The following is a 17,495-nucleotide window of genomic DNA, read 5'->3' on the forward strand; positions in this document are numbered from 1 at the left end:
GGTCTACACCTGTTGTATTCAGCATGTCACTGTAAGGTCTACACCTGTTGTATTCAGCATTTCACTGTAAGGTCTACTAAACCTGTTGTATTCAGCATGTCACTGTGAGGTCTACTACACCTGTTGTATTCAGCATGTCACTGTAAGGTCTACTACACCTGTTGTATTCAGCATGTCACTGTAAGGTCTACTACACCTGTTGTATTCAGCATGTCACTGTAAGGTCTACACCTGTTGTATTCAGCATTTCACTGTAAGGTCTACACCTGTTGTATTCAGCATTTCACTGTAAGGTCTACTACACCTGTTGTATTCAGCATTTCACTGTAAGGTCTACTAAACCTGTTGTATTCAGCATGTCACTGTAAGGTCTACACCTGTTGTATTCAGCATTTCACTGTAAGGTCTACACCTGTTGTATTCAGCATTTCACTGTAAGGTCTACTACACCTGTTGTATTCAGCATTTCACTGTGAGGTCTACACGTGTTGTATTCAGCATGTCACTGTGAGGTCTACACCTGTTGTATTCAGCATGTCACTGTAAGGTCTACTACACCTGTTGTATTCAGCATGTCACTGTAAGGTCTACTACACCTGTTGTATTCAGCATTTCACTGTCAGGTCTACTACACCTGTTGTATTCAGCATGTCACTGTAAGGTCTACTACACCTGTTGTATTCAGCATGTCACTGTAAGGTCTACACCTGTTGTATTCAGCATTTCACTGTAAGGTCTACACCTGTTGTATTCAGCATGTCACTGTAAGGTCTACACCTGTTGTATTCAGCATTTCACTGTAAGGTCTACTAAACCTGTTGTATTCAGCATGTCACTGTAAGGTCTACTACACCTGTTGTATTCAGCATGTCACTGTAAGGTCTACTACACCTGTTGTATTCAGCATTTCACTGTAAGGTCTACTACACCTGTTGTATTCAGCATTTCACTGTGAGGTCTACTACACCTGTTGTATTCAGCATGTCACTGTAAGGTCTACTACACCTGTTGTATTCAGCATTTCACTGTAAGGTCTACTATACCTGTTGTATTCAGCATTTCACTGTAAGGTCTACTACACCTGTTGTATTCAGCATTTCACTGTAAGGTCTACTACACCTGTTGTATTCAGCATGTCACTGTAAGGTCTACACCTGTTGTATTCAGCATTTCACTGTAAGGTCTACTACACCTGTTGTATTCAGCATTTCACTGTAAGGTCTACTAAACCTGTTGTATTCAGCATGTCACTGTAAGGTCTACTACACCTGTTGTATTCAGCATGTCACTGTAAGGTCTACACCTGTTGTATTCAGCATTTCACTGTAAGGTCTACTACACCTGTTGTATTCAGCATGTCACTGTGAGGTCTACTACACCTGTTGTATTCAGCATGTCACTGTAAGGTCTACTACACCTGTTGTATTCAGCATGTCACTGTAAGGTCTACACCTGTTGTATTCAGCATTTCACTGTAAGGTCTACTACACCTGTTGTATTCAGCATTTCACTGTAAGGTCTACTAAACCTGTTGTATTCAGCATGTCACTGTAAGGTCTACTACACCTGTTGTATTCAGCATTTCACTGTGAGGTCTACTACACCTGTTGTATTCAGCATTTCACTGTGAGGTCTACACGTGTTGTATTCAGCATGTCACTGTAAGGTCTACACCTGTTGTATTCAGCATGTCACTGTAAGGTCTACTAAACCTGTTGTATTCAGCATTTCACTGTAAGGTCTACTACACCTGTTGTATTCAGCATGTCACTGTGAGGTCTACTACACCTGTTGTATTCAGCATGTCACTGTGAGGTCTACACCTGTTGTATTCAGCATGTCACTGTAAGGTCTACTACACCTGTTGTATTCAGCATGTCACTGTAAGGTCTACTACACCTGTTGTATTCAGCATTTCACTGTGAGGTCTACTACACCTGTTGTATTCAGCATTTCACTGTAAGGTCTACTACACCTGTTGTATTCAGCATTTCACTGTGAGGTCTACTACACCTGTTGTATTCAGCATTTCACTGTAAGGTCTACTACACCTGTTGTATTCAGCATTTCACTGTGAGGTCTACTACACCTGTTGTATTCAGCATTTCACTGTGAGGTCTACTACACCTGTTGTATTCAGCATTTCACTCTAAGGTCTACTACACCTGTTGTATTCAGCATTTCACTGTGAGGTCTACTACACCTGTTGTATTCAGCATTTCACTGTAAGGTCTACTACACCTGTTGTATTAGGCGCATGTGACTAATAAAGTTTGATTTGATTTTACAATGTAGAAAATAGTAAAAAATAAAGAAAAACCCTGGAATGAGAAGGTGTCCAAACATTTGACTGGTACTGTACATTAGAAACATACATTAGATTCATAGCAACAACAGAAATCAATCTGGTATCACTAGCCACTTTAACTATGCCACTTTGTTTACATACTCATCTCATATGTATATACTGTACTCGATACCATCTGCTGTATCTTGCCTATGCTGCTCTGTACCATCACTCATTCATATATCTTTATGTACATATTCTTTATCCTCTTACACTTGTGTGTATAAGACAGTAGTTTTGGAATTGTTAGTTAGATTACTTGTTGGTTATTACTGCATTGTCGGAACTAGAAGCACAAGCATTTCGCTACACTCGCATTAACATCTGCTAACCATGTGTATGTGACAAATACAATTTGATTTGATTTGATTTGGATAGGATGATCAATTCTCGTCCATTCAGATCAGATTTTCACATGTTTTAGGAGAACTTGAATACTAGTTTTACCATCATTAGTGGATGACCTATGCTCCTCACTTAAAGGGTTTAATGCAAGTAAATCTGTGAAATTGTTGCAAATCAACAGAGATTAGTACAAGCTAGATGCTAGTTTCGATAGGCTGTCATCTGAAAACCATCTATAAAGGGACAGTCCACCTAAAACCAACAGTCGTTTGTGATTGGAAAGGAGTACAGGCATAGGAATATGACCTCACCTGGCGGGGTGGAACTTCCTCTCGTCTTCCTCGTCTGAGTCGCTGTGGATGGTGATGACGCTGACCGCCGGGCTGGGCGTGTCTGAGATGATGATTGGCTGAGAGAGAGCTGCCACACTACAGGTGGGCGGAGTCAGCATGGCGTTGGTGAGCAGCGACACACCGGACACACCCCTGGATACACACACACTGGGTTACCAATCCTGCTTTTCTAGTCACCGTTCCAGAGTTCCAGAGTAATGGCCAAAACATTTCCATCAGTGAGCAAAAAAACACACACCTTTCTAAGTGGAGCCCCTGAAAATCTAACTTTACCAGCTAACTGTTGCTAGTTGATAACAGTAACTAGTTAATAACTGTAACTAGTTGATAACTGTAACTAGTTGATAACTGTTACTAGTTGATAACTGTAACTAGTTGATAACTGTTACTAGTTGATAACTGTAACTGGTTGATAACTGTTACTAGTTGATAACTGTTACTAGTTGATAACTGTAACTAGTTGATAACTGTAACTAGTTGATAACTGCTACTAGTTGATAACTGTAACTAGTTGATAACTGTTACTAGCTGACAACTGTAACTAGTTGATAACTGTTACTAGTTGATAACTGTTATAAGTTGATAACTGTAACTAGTTGATAACTGTTACTAGTTGATAACTGTTACTAGTTGATAACTGTTACTCGTTGATAACTGTTACTCGTTGATAACTTACTAGTTGATAACTGTAACTAGTTAATACATGTTACTAGTTAATAACTGTAACTATATAGTTGATACTAGTTGGTAACTGTAACTATATAGTTGATAAACTAGTTGGTAACTGTAACTATATAGTTGATAAACTAGTTGGTAACTGTAACTATATAGTTGATAAACTAGTTGGTAACTGTAACTATATAGTTGATAAACTAGTTGGTAACTGTAACTATATAGTTGATAAACTAGTTGGTAACTGTAACTATATAGTTGATAAACTAGTTGGTAACTGTAACTATATAGTTGATAAACTAGTTGGTAACTGTAACTATATAGTTGATACTAGTTGGTAACTGTAACTATATAGTTGATAAACTAGTTGGTAACTGTAACTATATTATTGATACTAGTTGGTAACTGTAACTATATAGTTGATACGAGTTGGTAACTGTAACTATATAGTTGATAATAGTTGGTAACTGTAACTATATAGTTGATACGAGTTGATAACTGTAACTATATAGTTGATAAACTAGTTGGTAACTGTAACTATATAGTTGATAAACTAGTTGATAACTGTAACTATATAGTTGATAAAGTAGTTGGTAACAGTAACTATATAGTTGATAAACTAGTTGGTAACTGTAACTATATAGTTGATAAACTAGTTGATAACTGTAACTATATAGATGATAAACTAGTTGATAACTGTAACTATATAGTTCATAAACTAGTTGGTAACTGTAACTATATAGTTGATAAACTAGTTGATAACTGTAACTATATAGTTGATACGAGTTGGTAACTGTAACTATATAGTTGATAATAGTTGGTAACTGTAACTATATAGTTGATACTAGTTGGTAACTGTAACTATATAGTTGATAAACTAGTTGGTAACTGTAACTATATAGTTGATGAACTAGTTGGTAACTGTAACTATATAGTTGACACGAGTTGGTAACTGTAACTATATAGTTGATACTAGTTGGTAACTGTAACTATATAGTTGATAATAGTTGGTAACTGTAACTATATAGTTGATACGAGTTGGTAACTGTAACTATATAGTTGATAATAGTTGGTAACTGTAACTATATAGTTGATACGAGTTGATAACTGTAACTATATAGTTGATAAACTAGTTGGTAACTGTAACTATATAGTTGATAAACTAGTTGATAACTGTAACTATATAGTTGATAAAGTAGTTGGTAACAGTAACTATATAGTTGATAAACTAGTTGATAACTGTAACTATATAGATGATAAACTAGTTGATAACTGTAACTATATAGTTGATAAACTAGTTGGTAACTGTAACTATATAGTTGATACTAGTTGATAACTGCAACTATATAGTTGATACTAGTTGGTAACTGTAACTATATAGTTGATAAACTAGTTGGTAACTGTAACTATATAGTTGATACTAGTTGATAACTGTAACTATATAGTTGATACTAGTTGGTAACTGTAACTATATAGTTGATACTAGTTGGTAACTGTAACTATATAGTTGATAAACTAGTTGGTAACTGTAACTATATAGTTGATACTAGTTGATAACTCTAACTATATAGTTGATACTAGTTGGTAACTGTAACTATATAGTTGATACTAGTTGATAACTGTAACTAGTTGTTGTGCCACGATCTATCCATAGCCTTTCTCTTCCAGTCAGTTGTACCTGGTTGTTCTGTTGTTGCCACGGCGACCTTTGGCCCTCTTCCCCGCTCCGCTCCTCTCCTGCTGTGACCTCTGGGTGGCCTGACCCCGGCTAGGGTCAGAGGTCGATTGACTCTGCTGCAGGACTCCCCTGTACTGAGACCCCCTACACACACCACACACATCTGAGTAACGCTGCGTTTCTTCAGACATGTGTTTCAAATACTGTTTCCGTGCCTGTGAGCTTTTGCCTGTCTTAAATCAACCAATAGAAAGGTCCCAAAACCGCAACCCCCCCCCATCTGGCACTCCAAGCAGACAAGTAAACGCTCAAAGTTTTTAAACATTTTTGTTTCTCTATTTTTTGGGATAGCTACACCCTGACATGATCTGGGTAACAATCCTATTGATGGCCTGACTACTGTTCTCTTATATAAAGAGGTCTATTGTGACAGACAGCTATGTAACCATGGTGATAACCATACCTCCAGCTGTTTGTGTGCTGGGCTGTGTCCGGATGGAGAGTCTCAATGGGAGACTCCGCGACAACCGTCTGGTGGGCGGAGCCGTGGATGGCCACGCCAGGAACCTGCTGCCATGACGACGGGATGAGGATCTGCTGGGTGCCGGCGGGCCAAGCCTGCTACAGAGAGAGAGAGAAACACACACACACACACACACACACACACACACACACACACACACACACACACACACACACACACACACACACACACACACACACACACACACACACACACACACACACACACACACACACACACACACACACACACACAGAAGCCAGTTAGCATTCATTCCAGTGTTTATATGTAATATCACATGAAAGCAATGCCAACCCTGGACAGAATGTCATTATCAAGAAGAGCCAATCACTACTTGTAAGAAGTATTGATATGTTGAACAGATCTGTCTTCATGGAACTCTATTCCACAGTACTACATAGAGCCATGACTACATGGAACTCTATTCCACAGTACTACATAGAGCCATGACTACATGGAACTCTATTCCACAGTACTACATAGAGCCATGACTACATGGAACTCTATTCCACAGTACTACATAGAGCCATGACTACATGGAACTCTATTCCACAGTACTACATAGAGCCATGACTACATGGAACTCTATTCCACAGTACTACATAGAGCCATGACTACATGGAACTCTATTCCACAGTACTACATAGAGCCATGACTACATGGAACTCTATTCCACAGTACTACATAGAGCCATGACTACATGGAACTCTATTCCACAGTACTACATAGAGCCATGACTACATGGAACTCTATTCCACAGTACTACATAGAGCCATGACTACATGGAACTCTATTCCACAGTACTACATAGAGCCATGACTCCATGGAACTCTATTCCACAGTACTACATAGAGCCATGACTACATGGAACTCTATTCCACAGTACTACATAGAGCCATGACTCCATGGAACTCTATTCCACAGTACTACATAGAGCCATGACTACATGGAACTCTATTCCACAGTACTACATAGAGCCATGACTCCATGGAACTCTATTCCACAGTACTACATAGAGCCATGACTACATGGAACTCTATTCCACAGTACTACATAGAGCCATAACTACATGGAACTCTATTCCACAGTACTACATAGAGCCATGACTACATGGAACTCTATTCCACAGTACTACATAGAGCCATAACTACATGGAACTCTATTCCACAGTACTACATAGAGCCATGACTACATGGAACTCTATTCCACAGTACTACATAGAGCCATGACTACATGGAACTCTATTCCACAGTACTACATAGAGCAGCTGCTGCCTTGGCAGGAACTAATGGGGATCCATAATAAACCCCAGGAAGAGTAGCTGCTGCCTTGACAGGAACTAATGGGGATCCATAATAAACCCCAGGAAGAGTAGCTGCTGCCTTGACAGGAACTAATGGGGATCCATAATAAACCCCAGGAAGAGTAGCTGCTGCCTTGACAGGAACTAATGGGGATCCATAATAAACCCCAGGAAGAGTAGCTGCTGCCTCGGCAGGAACTAATGGGGATCCATAATAAACTAATGGGGATCCATAATAAACTAATGGGGATCCATAATAAACCCCAGGAAGAGTAGCTGATCCTTTGACAGGAACTAATGGGGATCCATAATAAACCCCAGGAAGAGTAGCTGCTGCCTTGGCAGGAACTAATGGGGATCCATAATAAACCCCAGGAAGAGTAGCTGCTGCTTTGGCAGGAACTAATGGGGATCCATAATAAACCCCAGGAAGAGTAGCTGCTGCCTTGGCAGGAACTCATGGGGATCCATAATAAACCCCAGGAAGAGTAGCTGCTGCCTTGGCAGGAACTAATGGGGATCCATAATAAACCCCAGGAAGAGTAGCTGCTGCCTTGACAGGAACTAATGGGGATCCATAATAAACCCCAGGAAGAGTAGCTGCTGCCTTGGCAGGAACTAATGGGGATCCATAATAAACCCCAGGAAGAGTAGTTGCTGCCTTGACAGGAACTAATGGGGATCCATAATAAACCCCAGGAAGAGTAGCTGTTGCCTTGGCAGGAACTAATGGGGATCCATAATAAACCCCAGGGAGAGTAGCTGCTGCCTTGGCAGGAACTAATGGGGATCCATAATAAACCCCAGGGAGAGTAGCTGCTGCCTTGGCAGGAACTAATGGGGATCCATAATAAACCCCAGGAAGAGTAGCTGCTGCCTTGGCAGGAACTACTGGGGATCCATAATAAACCCCAGGAAGAGTAGCTGCTGCCTTGGCAGGAACTAATGGGGATCCATAATAAACCCCAGGAAGAGTAGCTATTGCCTTGGCAGGAACTAATGGGGATCCATAATAAACCCCAGGAAAAGTAGTTGCTGCCTTGACAGGAACTAATGGGGATCCATAATAAACCCCAGGAAGAGTAGCTGTTGCCTTGGCAGGAACTAATGGGGATCCATAATAAACCCCAGGGAGAGTAGCTGCTGCCTTGGCAGGAACTAATGGGGATCCATAATAAACCCCAGGGAGAGTAGCTGCTGCCTTGGCAGGAACTAATGGGGATCCATAATAAACCCCAGGAAGAGTAGCTGCTGCCTTGGCAGGAACTACTGGGGATCCATAATAAACCCCAGGAAGAGTAGCTGCTGCCTTGGCAGGAACTAATGGGGATCCATAATAAACCCCAGGAAGAGTAGCTATTGCCTTGGCAGGAACTAATGGGGATCCATAATAAACCCCAGGAAGAGTAGCTGCTACCTTAGCAGGAACTAATGGGGATCCATAATAAACCCCAGGAAGAGTAGCTGCTGCCTTGACAGGAACTAATGGGGATCCATAATAAACCCCAGGAAGAGTAGCTGCTGCCTTGGCAGGAACTAATGGGGATCCATAATAAACCCCAGGAAGAGTAGCTGCTGCCTTGGCAGGAACTACTGGGGATCCATAATAAACCCCAGGAAGAGTAGCTGCTGCCTTGGCAGGAACTAATGGGGATCCATAATAAACCCCAGGAAGAGTAGCTGCTGCCTTGGCAGGAACTAATGGGGATCCATAATAAGTTCCAATGCCAGACTCTCATGATTGCTAAATACTGCACAATTTAAACACCAATCCTCCTTCCCAAATGCATGTGTAAATGTTGGACGATAAACTGTGCCTTCCTGTATTATACTGATGCTCAAATGTTTATTCTATTCTACTGAGGCATTTACTTTATGTTTGTATTCTTAACTGTTTTATTTATTATTATTGTTATTGCTTCGTCCAGAAGGAATCTGTATGTGAGCATTTGGTTGGACGATGCCATGACTATCCTGTACATACAACTAATAAAACTTCAAACTTAGATTAGGCAGAGAGAGACAGAGAGAGACAGAGAGAGAGAGAGAGAGAAACAGAGAGAGAGAGACAGAGAGAGAAACAGAGAGACAGAGAGAGAGACAGAGACAGAGAGAGACAGAGAGAGAGACAGACAGACAGAGAGAGACAGAGACAGAGAGAGAGAGACAGAGAGAGACAGAGAGAGAGACAGAGAGAGAAACAGAGAGAGAGACAGAGAGAGACAGAGAGAGACAGAGAGAGACAGAGAGAGAGACAGAGAGAGAAACAGAGAGAGACAGAGAGAGAGACAGAGAGAGAAACAGAGAGACAGAGAGACAGAGAGAAGACAGAGACAGAGAGAGAGACAGAGAGAGAGACAGAGAGAGACAGAGAGAGACAGAGAGAGACGGAGAGAGAAACAGAGAGAGAGACAGAGAGAGACAGAGAGAGAGACAGAGAGACAGAGAGAGAGAGAAAGAGACAGACAGAGACAGAGAGAGAGAGGGAGACATATATATATATATATATAATATGACATTTGTAATGTGTTTATTGTTTTGAAACTTCTGTATGGGTGATGTCTACTGTTAATTTTTATTGTTTATTTCACTTTATATATTATCTACCTTACTTGCTTTGGCAATGTTAACACATGTTACCCATGCCAATAAAGCCCTTGAATTGAATTGAATTGAGAGAGACGGAGAGAGAGAGAGAGAGAGACGGAGAGAGAGAGAGAGAGAGAGACGGAGAGAGAGAGAGAGACGGAGAGAGATGGAGAGAGAGGGACGGAGAGAGAGAGACAGAGAGAGAGAGAGAGAGACGGAGGAAGAGAGACGGAGAGAAAGAGACGGAGAGAGAGAGGGAGACGGAGAGAGAGAGACGGAGACAGCTTCCTGGAGGGGGAAATCAATCATTTCCAGGCCCAGGGACATGTACTCGTCTGTGGCGACCTAAATGCCAGAACCGGACAAGAACCTGACACCCTCAGCACACAGGGGGACAAACACCTGCCTGGAGGTGACAGCATTCCCTCCCACATATGCCCCCCTAGGCTCAACTATGACAACGTAACCAACAAAAACGGGTCACAACTCCTGCAGCTCTGTCGCACGCTGGGTATGTACATAGTCAATGGTAGGCTTCGAGGGGACTCCTATGGTAGGTACACCTATAGCTCATCTCTTGGCAGTAGTACTGTAGACTACTTTATCACTGACCTCAACCCAGAGTCTCTCAGAGCGTTCACAGTCAGCCCACTGACACCCCTATCAGACCACAGCAAAATCACAGTCTACCTAAACAAAGCAATATTCAATCATGAGGCATTAAAGCCAAAGGAACTGAGTAACATTAAGAAATGCTATAGATGGAAGGAATGCAGTTTGGAAAACGTTCCACTGTAATAGTGAAGGTGTAAACTTGGCAGTAGAAAATCTTAACAGTATATTTGACCTCTTAGCTTCCCTATCAAATCTAAAAATCTCAAATAGAAAACCGAAGAAAATTAACAACAATGACAAATGGTTTGATGAAGAATGCAAAAATCTAAGAAAGAAATTGAGAAACCTGTCCAACCAAAAACATAGAGACCCGGAAAACCTGAGTCTACGCCTTCACTATGGTGAATCACTAAAACAATACATAAATACACTACGGAAAAAGAAGGAACAGCATGTCAGAAATCAGCTCAATGTAATTGAAGAATCCATAGACTCTAACCACTTCTGGGAAAATTGGAAAACACTAAACAAACAACAACACAAAGAATTATCTATCCAAAATGGAGATGTATGGGTAAACCAATTCTCCAATCTTTTTGGCTCTATAACAAAGAATAAAGAGCAAAAACATATACATGATCAAATACAGATCTTAGAATCAACTATTGAAGACTACCAGAACCCACTGGATTCTCCAATTACATTGAATGAGTTACAGGACAAAATAAAAACCCTCCAACCCAAAAAGGCCTGTGGTGTTGATGGTATCCTCAATGAAATGATCAAATACACAGACAACAAATTCCAATTGGCTATACTAAAACTCTTTAACATCATCCTTAGCTCTGGCATCTTCCCCAATATTTGGAACCAAGGACTGATCACCCCAATACACAAAAATGGAGACAAATTTGACCCCAATAACTACCATGGAATATGCGTCAACAGTAACCTTGGGAAAATCCTCTGCATTATCATTAACAGCAGACTCGTACACTTCCTCAATGAAAACAATGTACTGAGCAAATGTCAAATTGGCTTTTTACCAAATCACCGTACAACAGACCATGTATTCACCCTGCACACCCTAATTGACAACCAAACAAACCAAAACAAAGGCAAAGTCTTCTCATGCTTTGTTGATTTCAAAAAAGCCTTTGACTCAATTTGGCATGAGGGTCTGCTATACAAACTGATGGAAAGTGGTGTTGGGGGTAAAACATACGACATCATAAAATCCATGTACACAAAACAAGTGTGTGGTTAAAATTGGCAAAAAACACACACATTTCTTCACACAGGGTCGTGGGGTTAGACAGGGATGCAGCTTAAGCCCCACCCTCTTCAACATATATATCAATGAACTGGCGCGGGCACTAGAAAAGTCTGCAGCACCCGGCCTCACCCTACTAGAATCTGAAGTCAAATGTCTGCTGTTTGCTGATGATCTGGTGCTTCTGTCACCAACCAAGGAGGGCCTACAGCAGCACCTAGATCTTATGCACAGATTCTGTCAGACCTGGGCCCTGACAGTAAATCTCAGTAAGACCAAAATAATGGTGTTCCAAAAAAGGTCCAGTCACCAGGACCACAAATACAAATTCCATCTAGACACTGTTGCCCTAGTGCACACAAAAAACTATACATACCTTGGCCTAAACATCAGCGCCACAGGTAACTTCCACAAAGCTGTGAACGATCTGAGAGACAAGGCAAGAAGGGCATTCTATGCCATCAAAAGGAACATAAATTTCAACAACATACCAATTAGGATTTGGCTAAAAATACTTGAATCAGTCATAGAGCCCATTGCCCTTTATGGTTGTGAGGTCAGGGGTCCGCTCACCAACCAAGACTTCACAAAATGGGACAAACACCAATTTGAGAGACTGCATGCAGAATTCTGCAAAAATATCCTCTGTGTACAACGTAGAACACCAAATAGTGCATGCAGAGCAGAATTAGGCCGATACCCACTAATTATCCAAATCCAGAAAAGAGCTGTTAAATTCTATAACCATCTAAAAGGAAGCGATTCCCAAACCTTCCACAACAAAGCCATCACCTACAGAGAGATGAACCTGGAGAAGAGTCCCCTAAGCAAGCTGGTCTTGGGGCTCTGTTCACAAACACACCCTACAGAGCCCCATGAAAGCAGCACAATTAGACCCAACCAAATCATGAGAAAACAAAAAGATAATTACTTGACACATTGGAAAGAATTAACAAAAAAACAGAGCAAACTAGAATGCTATTTGGCCCTACACAGAGAGTACACAGCGGCAGAATACCTGACCACCGTGACTGACCCAAAATTAGGGAAAGCTTTGACTATGTACAGACTCAGCGGGCATAGCCTTGCTATTGAGAAAGGCCGACGCAGGCAGACATGGCTCTCAAGAGAAGACAGGCTATGTGCTCACTGCCCACAAAATGAGGTGGAAACTGAGCTGCACTTCCTAACCTCCTGCCCAATGTATGACCATATTAGAGAGACATATTTCCCTCAGATTACACAGATCCACAAAGAATTCAAAAACAAATCCAATTTTGAAAAACTCCCATATCTACTGGGTGAAATTCCACAGTGTGCCATCACAGCAGCAAGATTTGTGACCTGTTGCCACGAGAAAAGGGCAACCAGTGAAGAACACGCACCATTGTAAATACAACCCATTTCTATGCTTATTTATTTTATCTTGTGTCCTTTACCATTTGTACATTGTAAAAACACTATATATATATATATATATATATATATATATATAAATAATATGACATTTGTAATGTCTTTATTGTTCTGAAACTTCTGTATGTGTGATGTTTACTGTTAATTTTGATTGTTTATTTCACTTTATATATTATCTACCTTACTTGCTTTGGCAATGTTAACACGTTTCCCATGCCAATAAAGCCCTTGAATTGAATTGAATTGAGAGAGAGACGGAGAGAGAGAGAGACAGCGAGAGAGAGAGAGAGACGGAGAGAGAGAGAGAGAGACGGAGAGAGAGACAGCAAGAGAGAGAGACGGAGAGAGAGAGAGAGAAAGAGACGGAGAGAGATGGAGAGAGGGACAGAGAGAGAGAGAGAGAGACGGAGGGAGATAGACGGAGAGAGAGAGAGGGAGACAGAGAGAGAGAGGGAGACGGAGAGAGAGAGGGAGACAGAGAGATAGAGGGAGACGGAGAGAGAGAGACGGAGAGAGAGACAGAGAGAAAGAGAGAGAGACAGAGAGAGATAGATATAGACAGAGAGAGAGGGAGACAGAGAGAAAGAGAGAGAGACGGAGAGAGAGCGAGACGGAGAGAGAGAGACGGAGAGAGAGAGAGAGACGGAGAGAGCGAGAGAGACAGCGAGAGAAAGAGACAGCGAGAGAGAGAGAGAGACAGGGCTATATGGCTGCTAACTAGCTCTCTACATCACCGATGTCATGGGAGTCTGGGACCTGATAAACTGGACAACTACATCCAACAAGAAAGGAAGGAAGGACGGAGGGAAACACTAACTAGAACAGTCTCATTGCGGTGCCAATACCGTTGAGCTGAAAGGAAAGGAGAAGAATGGGTCGAGCTGTTAAGGAAAGATGTGTCTCAGCTGGTGTCTCCTTTAGGGAAAAGATATGAGAGGAAGGAGGGGCGAGGGAGGGGCGAAGGAGGGGCGAGGGAGGGAGAGGGGGAACAAGCAACCACAGGAAGCTTCAAGTAAAGTGAAGTCAGGCATCATGCCTCCATGTCCTCAGAACAGCAGATCTAAAGAAAGGAGGGGAAGAGGGTGTGTGTAGGCACCTCCGCACTGCAAGAGAGAGGAAATGACAGACTGAGGAAAAGGAAACGGGGACAGAGAGAGAACGAGGTAAGAGACAGAGATCATCAGAGTAGAGATGGAGAACGAGGTAAGAGACAGAGATAATCAGAGACGGAGAACGAGGTAAGAGACAGAGATAATCAGAGACGGAGAATGAGGTAAGAGAGAGATAATCAGAGACGGAGAACGAGGTAAGAGACAGAGATAATCAGAGACGGAGAACGAGGTAAGAGAGAGATAATCAGAGACGGAGAACGAGGTAAGAGACAGAGATAATCAGAGTAGAGACGGAGAACGAGGTAAGAGACAGAGATAATCAGAGTAGAGACGGAGAACGAGGTAAGAGACAGAGATAATCAGAGACGGAGAACGAGGTAAGAGAGAGATAATCAGAGTAGAGACGGAGAACGAGGTAAGAGACAGAGATAATCAGAGTAGAGAAGGAGAACGAGGTAAGAGACAGAGATCATCAGAGTAGAGACGGAGAACGAGGTAAGAGACAGAGATAATCAGAGACGGAGAACGAGGTAAGAGACAGAGATAATCAGAGTAGAGACGGAGAACGAGGTAAGAGACAGAGATAATCAGAGACGGAGAACGAGGTAAGAGACAGAGATAATCAGAGACGGAGAACGAGGTAAGAGACAGAGATCATCAGAGTAGAGACGGAGAACGAGGTAAGAGACAGAGATAATCAGAGACGGAGAACGAGGTAAGAGACAGAGATAATCAGAGACGGAGAACGAGGTAAGAGAAAGAGATAATCAGAGATGGAGAACGAGGTAAGAGACAGAGATCATCAGAGTAGAGACGGAGACCGAGGTAAGAGAAAGAGATAATCAGAGACGGAGAACGAGGTAAGAGACAGAGATAATCAGAGTAGAGACGGAGAACGAGGTAAGAGACAGAGATAATCAGAGTAGAGACGGAGAACGAGGTAAGAGACAGAGATAATCAGAGACGGAGAACGAGGTAAGAGACAGAGATAATCAGAGACGGAGAACGAGGTAAGAGACAGAGATCATCAGAGTAGAGACGGAGACCGAGGTAAGAGACAGAGATAATCAGAGTAGAGACGGAGAACGAGGTAAGAGACAGAGATAATCAGAGTAGACGGAGAACGAGGTAAGAGACAGAGATAATCAGAGTAGAGAGAGAGAACGAGGTAAGAGACAGAGATAATCAGAGTAGAGACGGAGAACGAGGTAAGAGACAGAGATAATCAGAGTAGAGACAGAGAACGAGGTAAGAGACAGAGATAATCAGAGTAGAGACAGAGAACGAGGTAAGAGACAGAGATCATCAGAGTAGAGACGGAGAACGAGGTAAGAGACAGAGATCATCAGAGTAGAGATGGAGAACGAGGTAAGAGACAGAGATAATCAGAGTAGAGACGGAGAACGAGGTAAGAGACAGAGATCATCAGAGTAGAGACGGAGAACGAGGTAAGAGACAGAGATAATCAGAGTAGAGACAGAGAACGAGGTAAGAGACAGAGATAATCAGAGTAGAGACAGAGAACGAGGTAAGAGACAGAGATCATCAGAGTAGAGACGGAGAACGAGGTAAGAGACAGAGATAATCAGAGTAGAGACGGAGAACGAGGTAAGAGACAGAGATAATCAGAGTGGAGACGGAGAACGAGGTAAGAGACAGAGATAATCAGAGTAGAGACGGAGAACGAGGTAAGAGACAGAGATAATCAGAGTAGAGATGGAGAACGAGGTAAGAGACAGAGATAATCAGAGTGGAGACGGAGAACGAGGTAAGAGACAGAGATAATCAGAGTAGAGACGGAGAACGAGGTAAGAGACAGAGATAATCAGAGTGGAGACGGAGAACGAGGTAAGAGACAGAGATAATCAGAGTAGAGACGGAGAACGAGGTAAGAGACAGAGATAATCAGAGTAGAGACGGAGAACGAGGTAAGAGACAGAGATAATCAGAGTGGAGACGGAGAACGAGGTAAGAGACAGAGATAATCAGAGTAGAGACGGAGAACGAGGTAAGAGACAGAGATAATCAGAGTAGAGACGGAGAACGAGGTAAGAGACAGAGATAATCAGAGTAGAGACGGATAACGAGGTAAGAGACAGAGATAATCAGAGTGGAGAGAGAGAACGAGGTAAGAGACAGAGATAATCAGAGTAGAGACGGAGAACGAGGTAAGAGACAGAGATAATCAGAGTAGAGACGGAGAACGAGGTAAGAGACAGAGATAATCAGAGTAGAGACAGAGAACGAGGTAAGAGACAGAGATAATCAGAGTAGAGACGGATAACGGGGTAAGACACAGAGATAATCAGAGTGGAGACTGAACATTATTGAAAGGGAGAGAATAAGAAGAGGATTGAACTGGGTGAGCGAGGAGGAGGAGGGAGAACGTGGAGGTGTGTGTGTGTTTTACCAGCACGGTGGCAGTGTGCTCCAGCAGAGTGGGGTGGCCAGCATCACAGCCCAGCCCCAGGGGAACAGAGTACTGGGGGGCTACGCCCGCTACCGTGGGGGGGTGGGTGTGGAGGGTGGCTACCATCAGGGGTGTGCAGGAGCCCTGGGAGGTGGAGGGGAGGGGGGATGGGTCAGGAAAGGGTGGAGGGTTAAATAAGTTGGCAGAGACTCTTTTTCCTCGGGTTGGTGAACACTCATTCTTTTCAACCTGTGGAAGCAGGTGTTTCTGGACTGATTGAGGTTAGATAAGCTGTAGGTCAGACGATAAACTGTCCATGGATGGGGAGAGGAGGAGATATGAGCCCAACTCCAACAACCTTTCAACCGGAATATGTTCTAGATTCTTCTGAGCTTCAAGACCTGGAGTTCTAACAGACACGCAGACAGACACGCAGACAGACACGTAGACAGACACGCAGACAGACAGACAGACAGACAGACAGACATGTACCTGTGTGAGCATGGCAGGCTGCAGCTGCAGTGGCTGTGTTGATTGGTTCTGGTTCACTATGGGGGCTGAACTGTTCATCCTCACTGGGAAACTAGAGCTCTTATTGGATGACTGGAGACCTGCAGACAGAAGAACAGCCAATCAGTGACCACCACTACACCATGATATCACAACAGTGTTACTAAGTCCCAAGTCATTCAGACAGTCAGAAGTTTACATACACCTTAGCCAAATACATTTAAACTCAGTTTATTCACAATTCCTGACATTTAATCCAAGTAAAAATTCCCTGTCTTAGGTCAGTTAGGATCACCACTTGATTTTAAGAATGTGAAATGTCAGAATA

At 42.5% G+C, this 17,495-nt stretch overlaps 1 protein-coding gene across 4 annotated transcripts in view; it reads right to left on the reverse strand.

The window, feature by feature from the left end:
• The window catches only part of LOC135541308 (homeodomain-interacting protein kinase 1-like), a 68,801-nt gene that overhangs the window by 12,923 nt on the left and 38,383 nt on the right, over positions 1–17,495 (reverse strand). For 2 of the 4 annotated variants that reach the window (XM_064967459.1, XM_064967455.1), the window contains 5 exons: positions 17,150–17,268; positions 16,658–16,801; positions 5,859–6,016; positions 5,396–5,539; positions 3,004–3,177 (listed from right to left, as the gene is read on the reverse strand). In XM_064967459.1, the coding sequence (XP_064823531.1) occupies positions 3,004–3,177; positions 5,396–5,539; positions 5,859–6,016; positions 16,658–16,801; positions 17,150–17,268 (739 nt within the window). The remainder of the gene's footprint in view (positions 1–3,003; positions 3,178–5,395; positions 5,540–5,858; positions 6,017–16,657; positions 16,802–17,149; positions 17,269–17,495) is intronic. The other 2 variants (XM_064967457.1, XM_064967458.1) reach the window with 2 other exon arrangements.

Source organism: Oncorhynchus masou, chromosome 6 (assembly GCF_036934945.1).
Source record: "Oncorhynchus masou masou isolate Uvic2021 chromosome 6, UVic_Omas_1.1, whole genome shotgun sequence".
Lineage (NCBI taxonomy): Eukaryota > Metazoa > Chordata > Actinopteri > Salmoniformes > Salmonidae > Oncorhynchus > Oncorhynchus masou.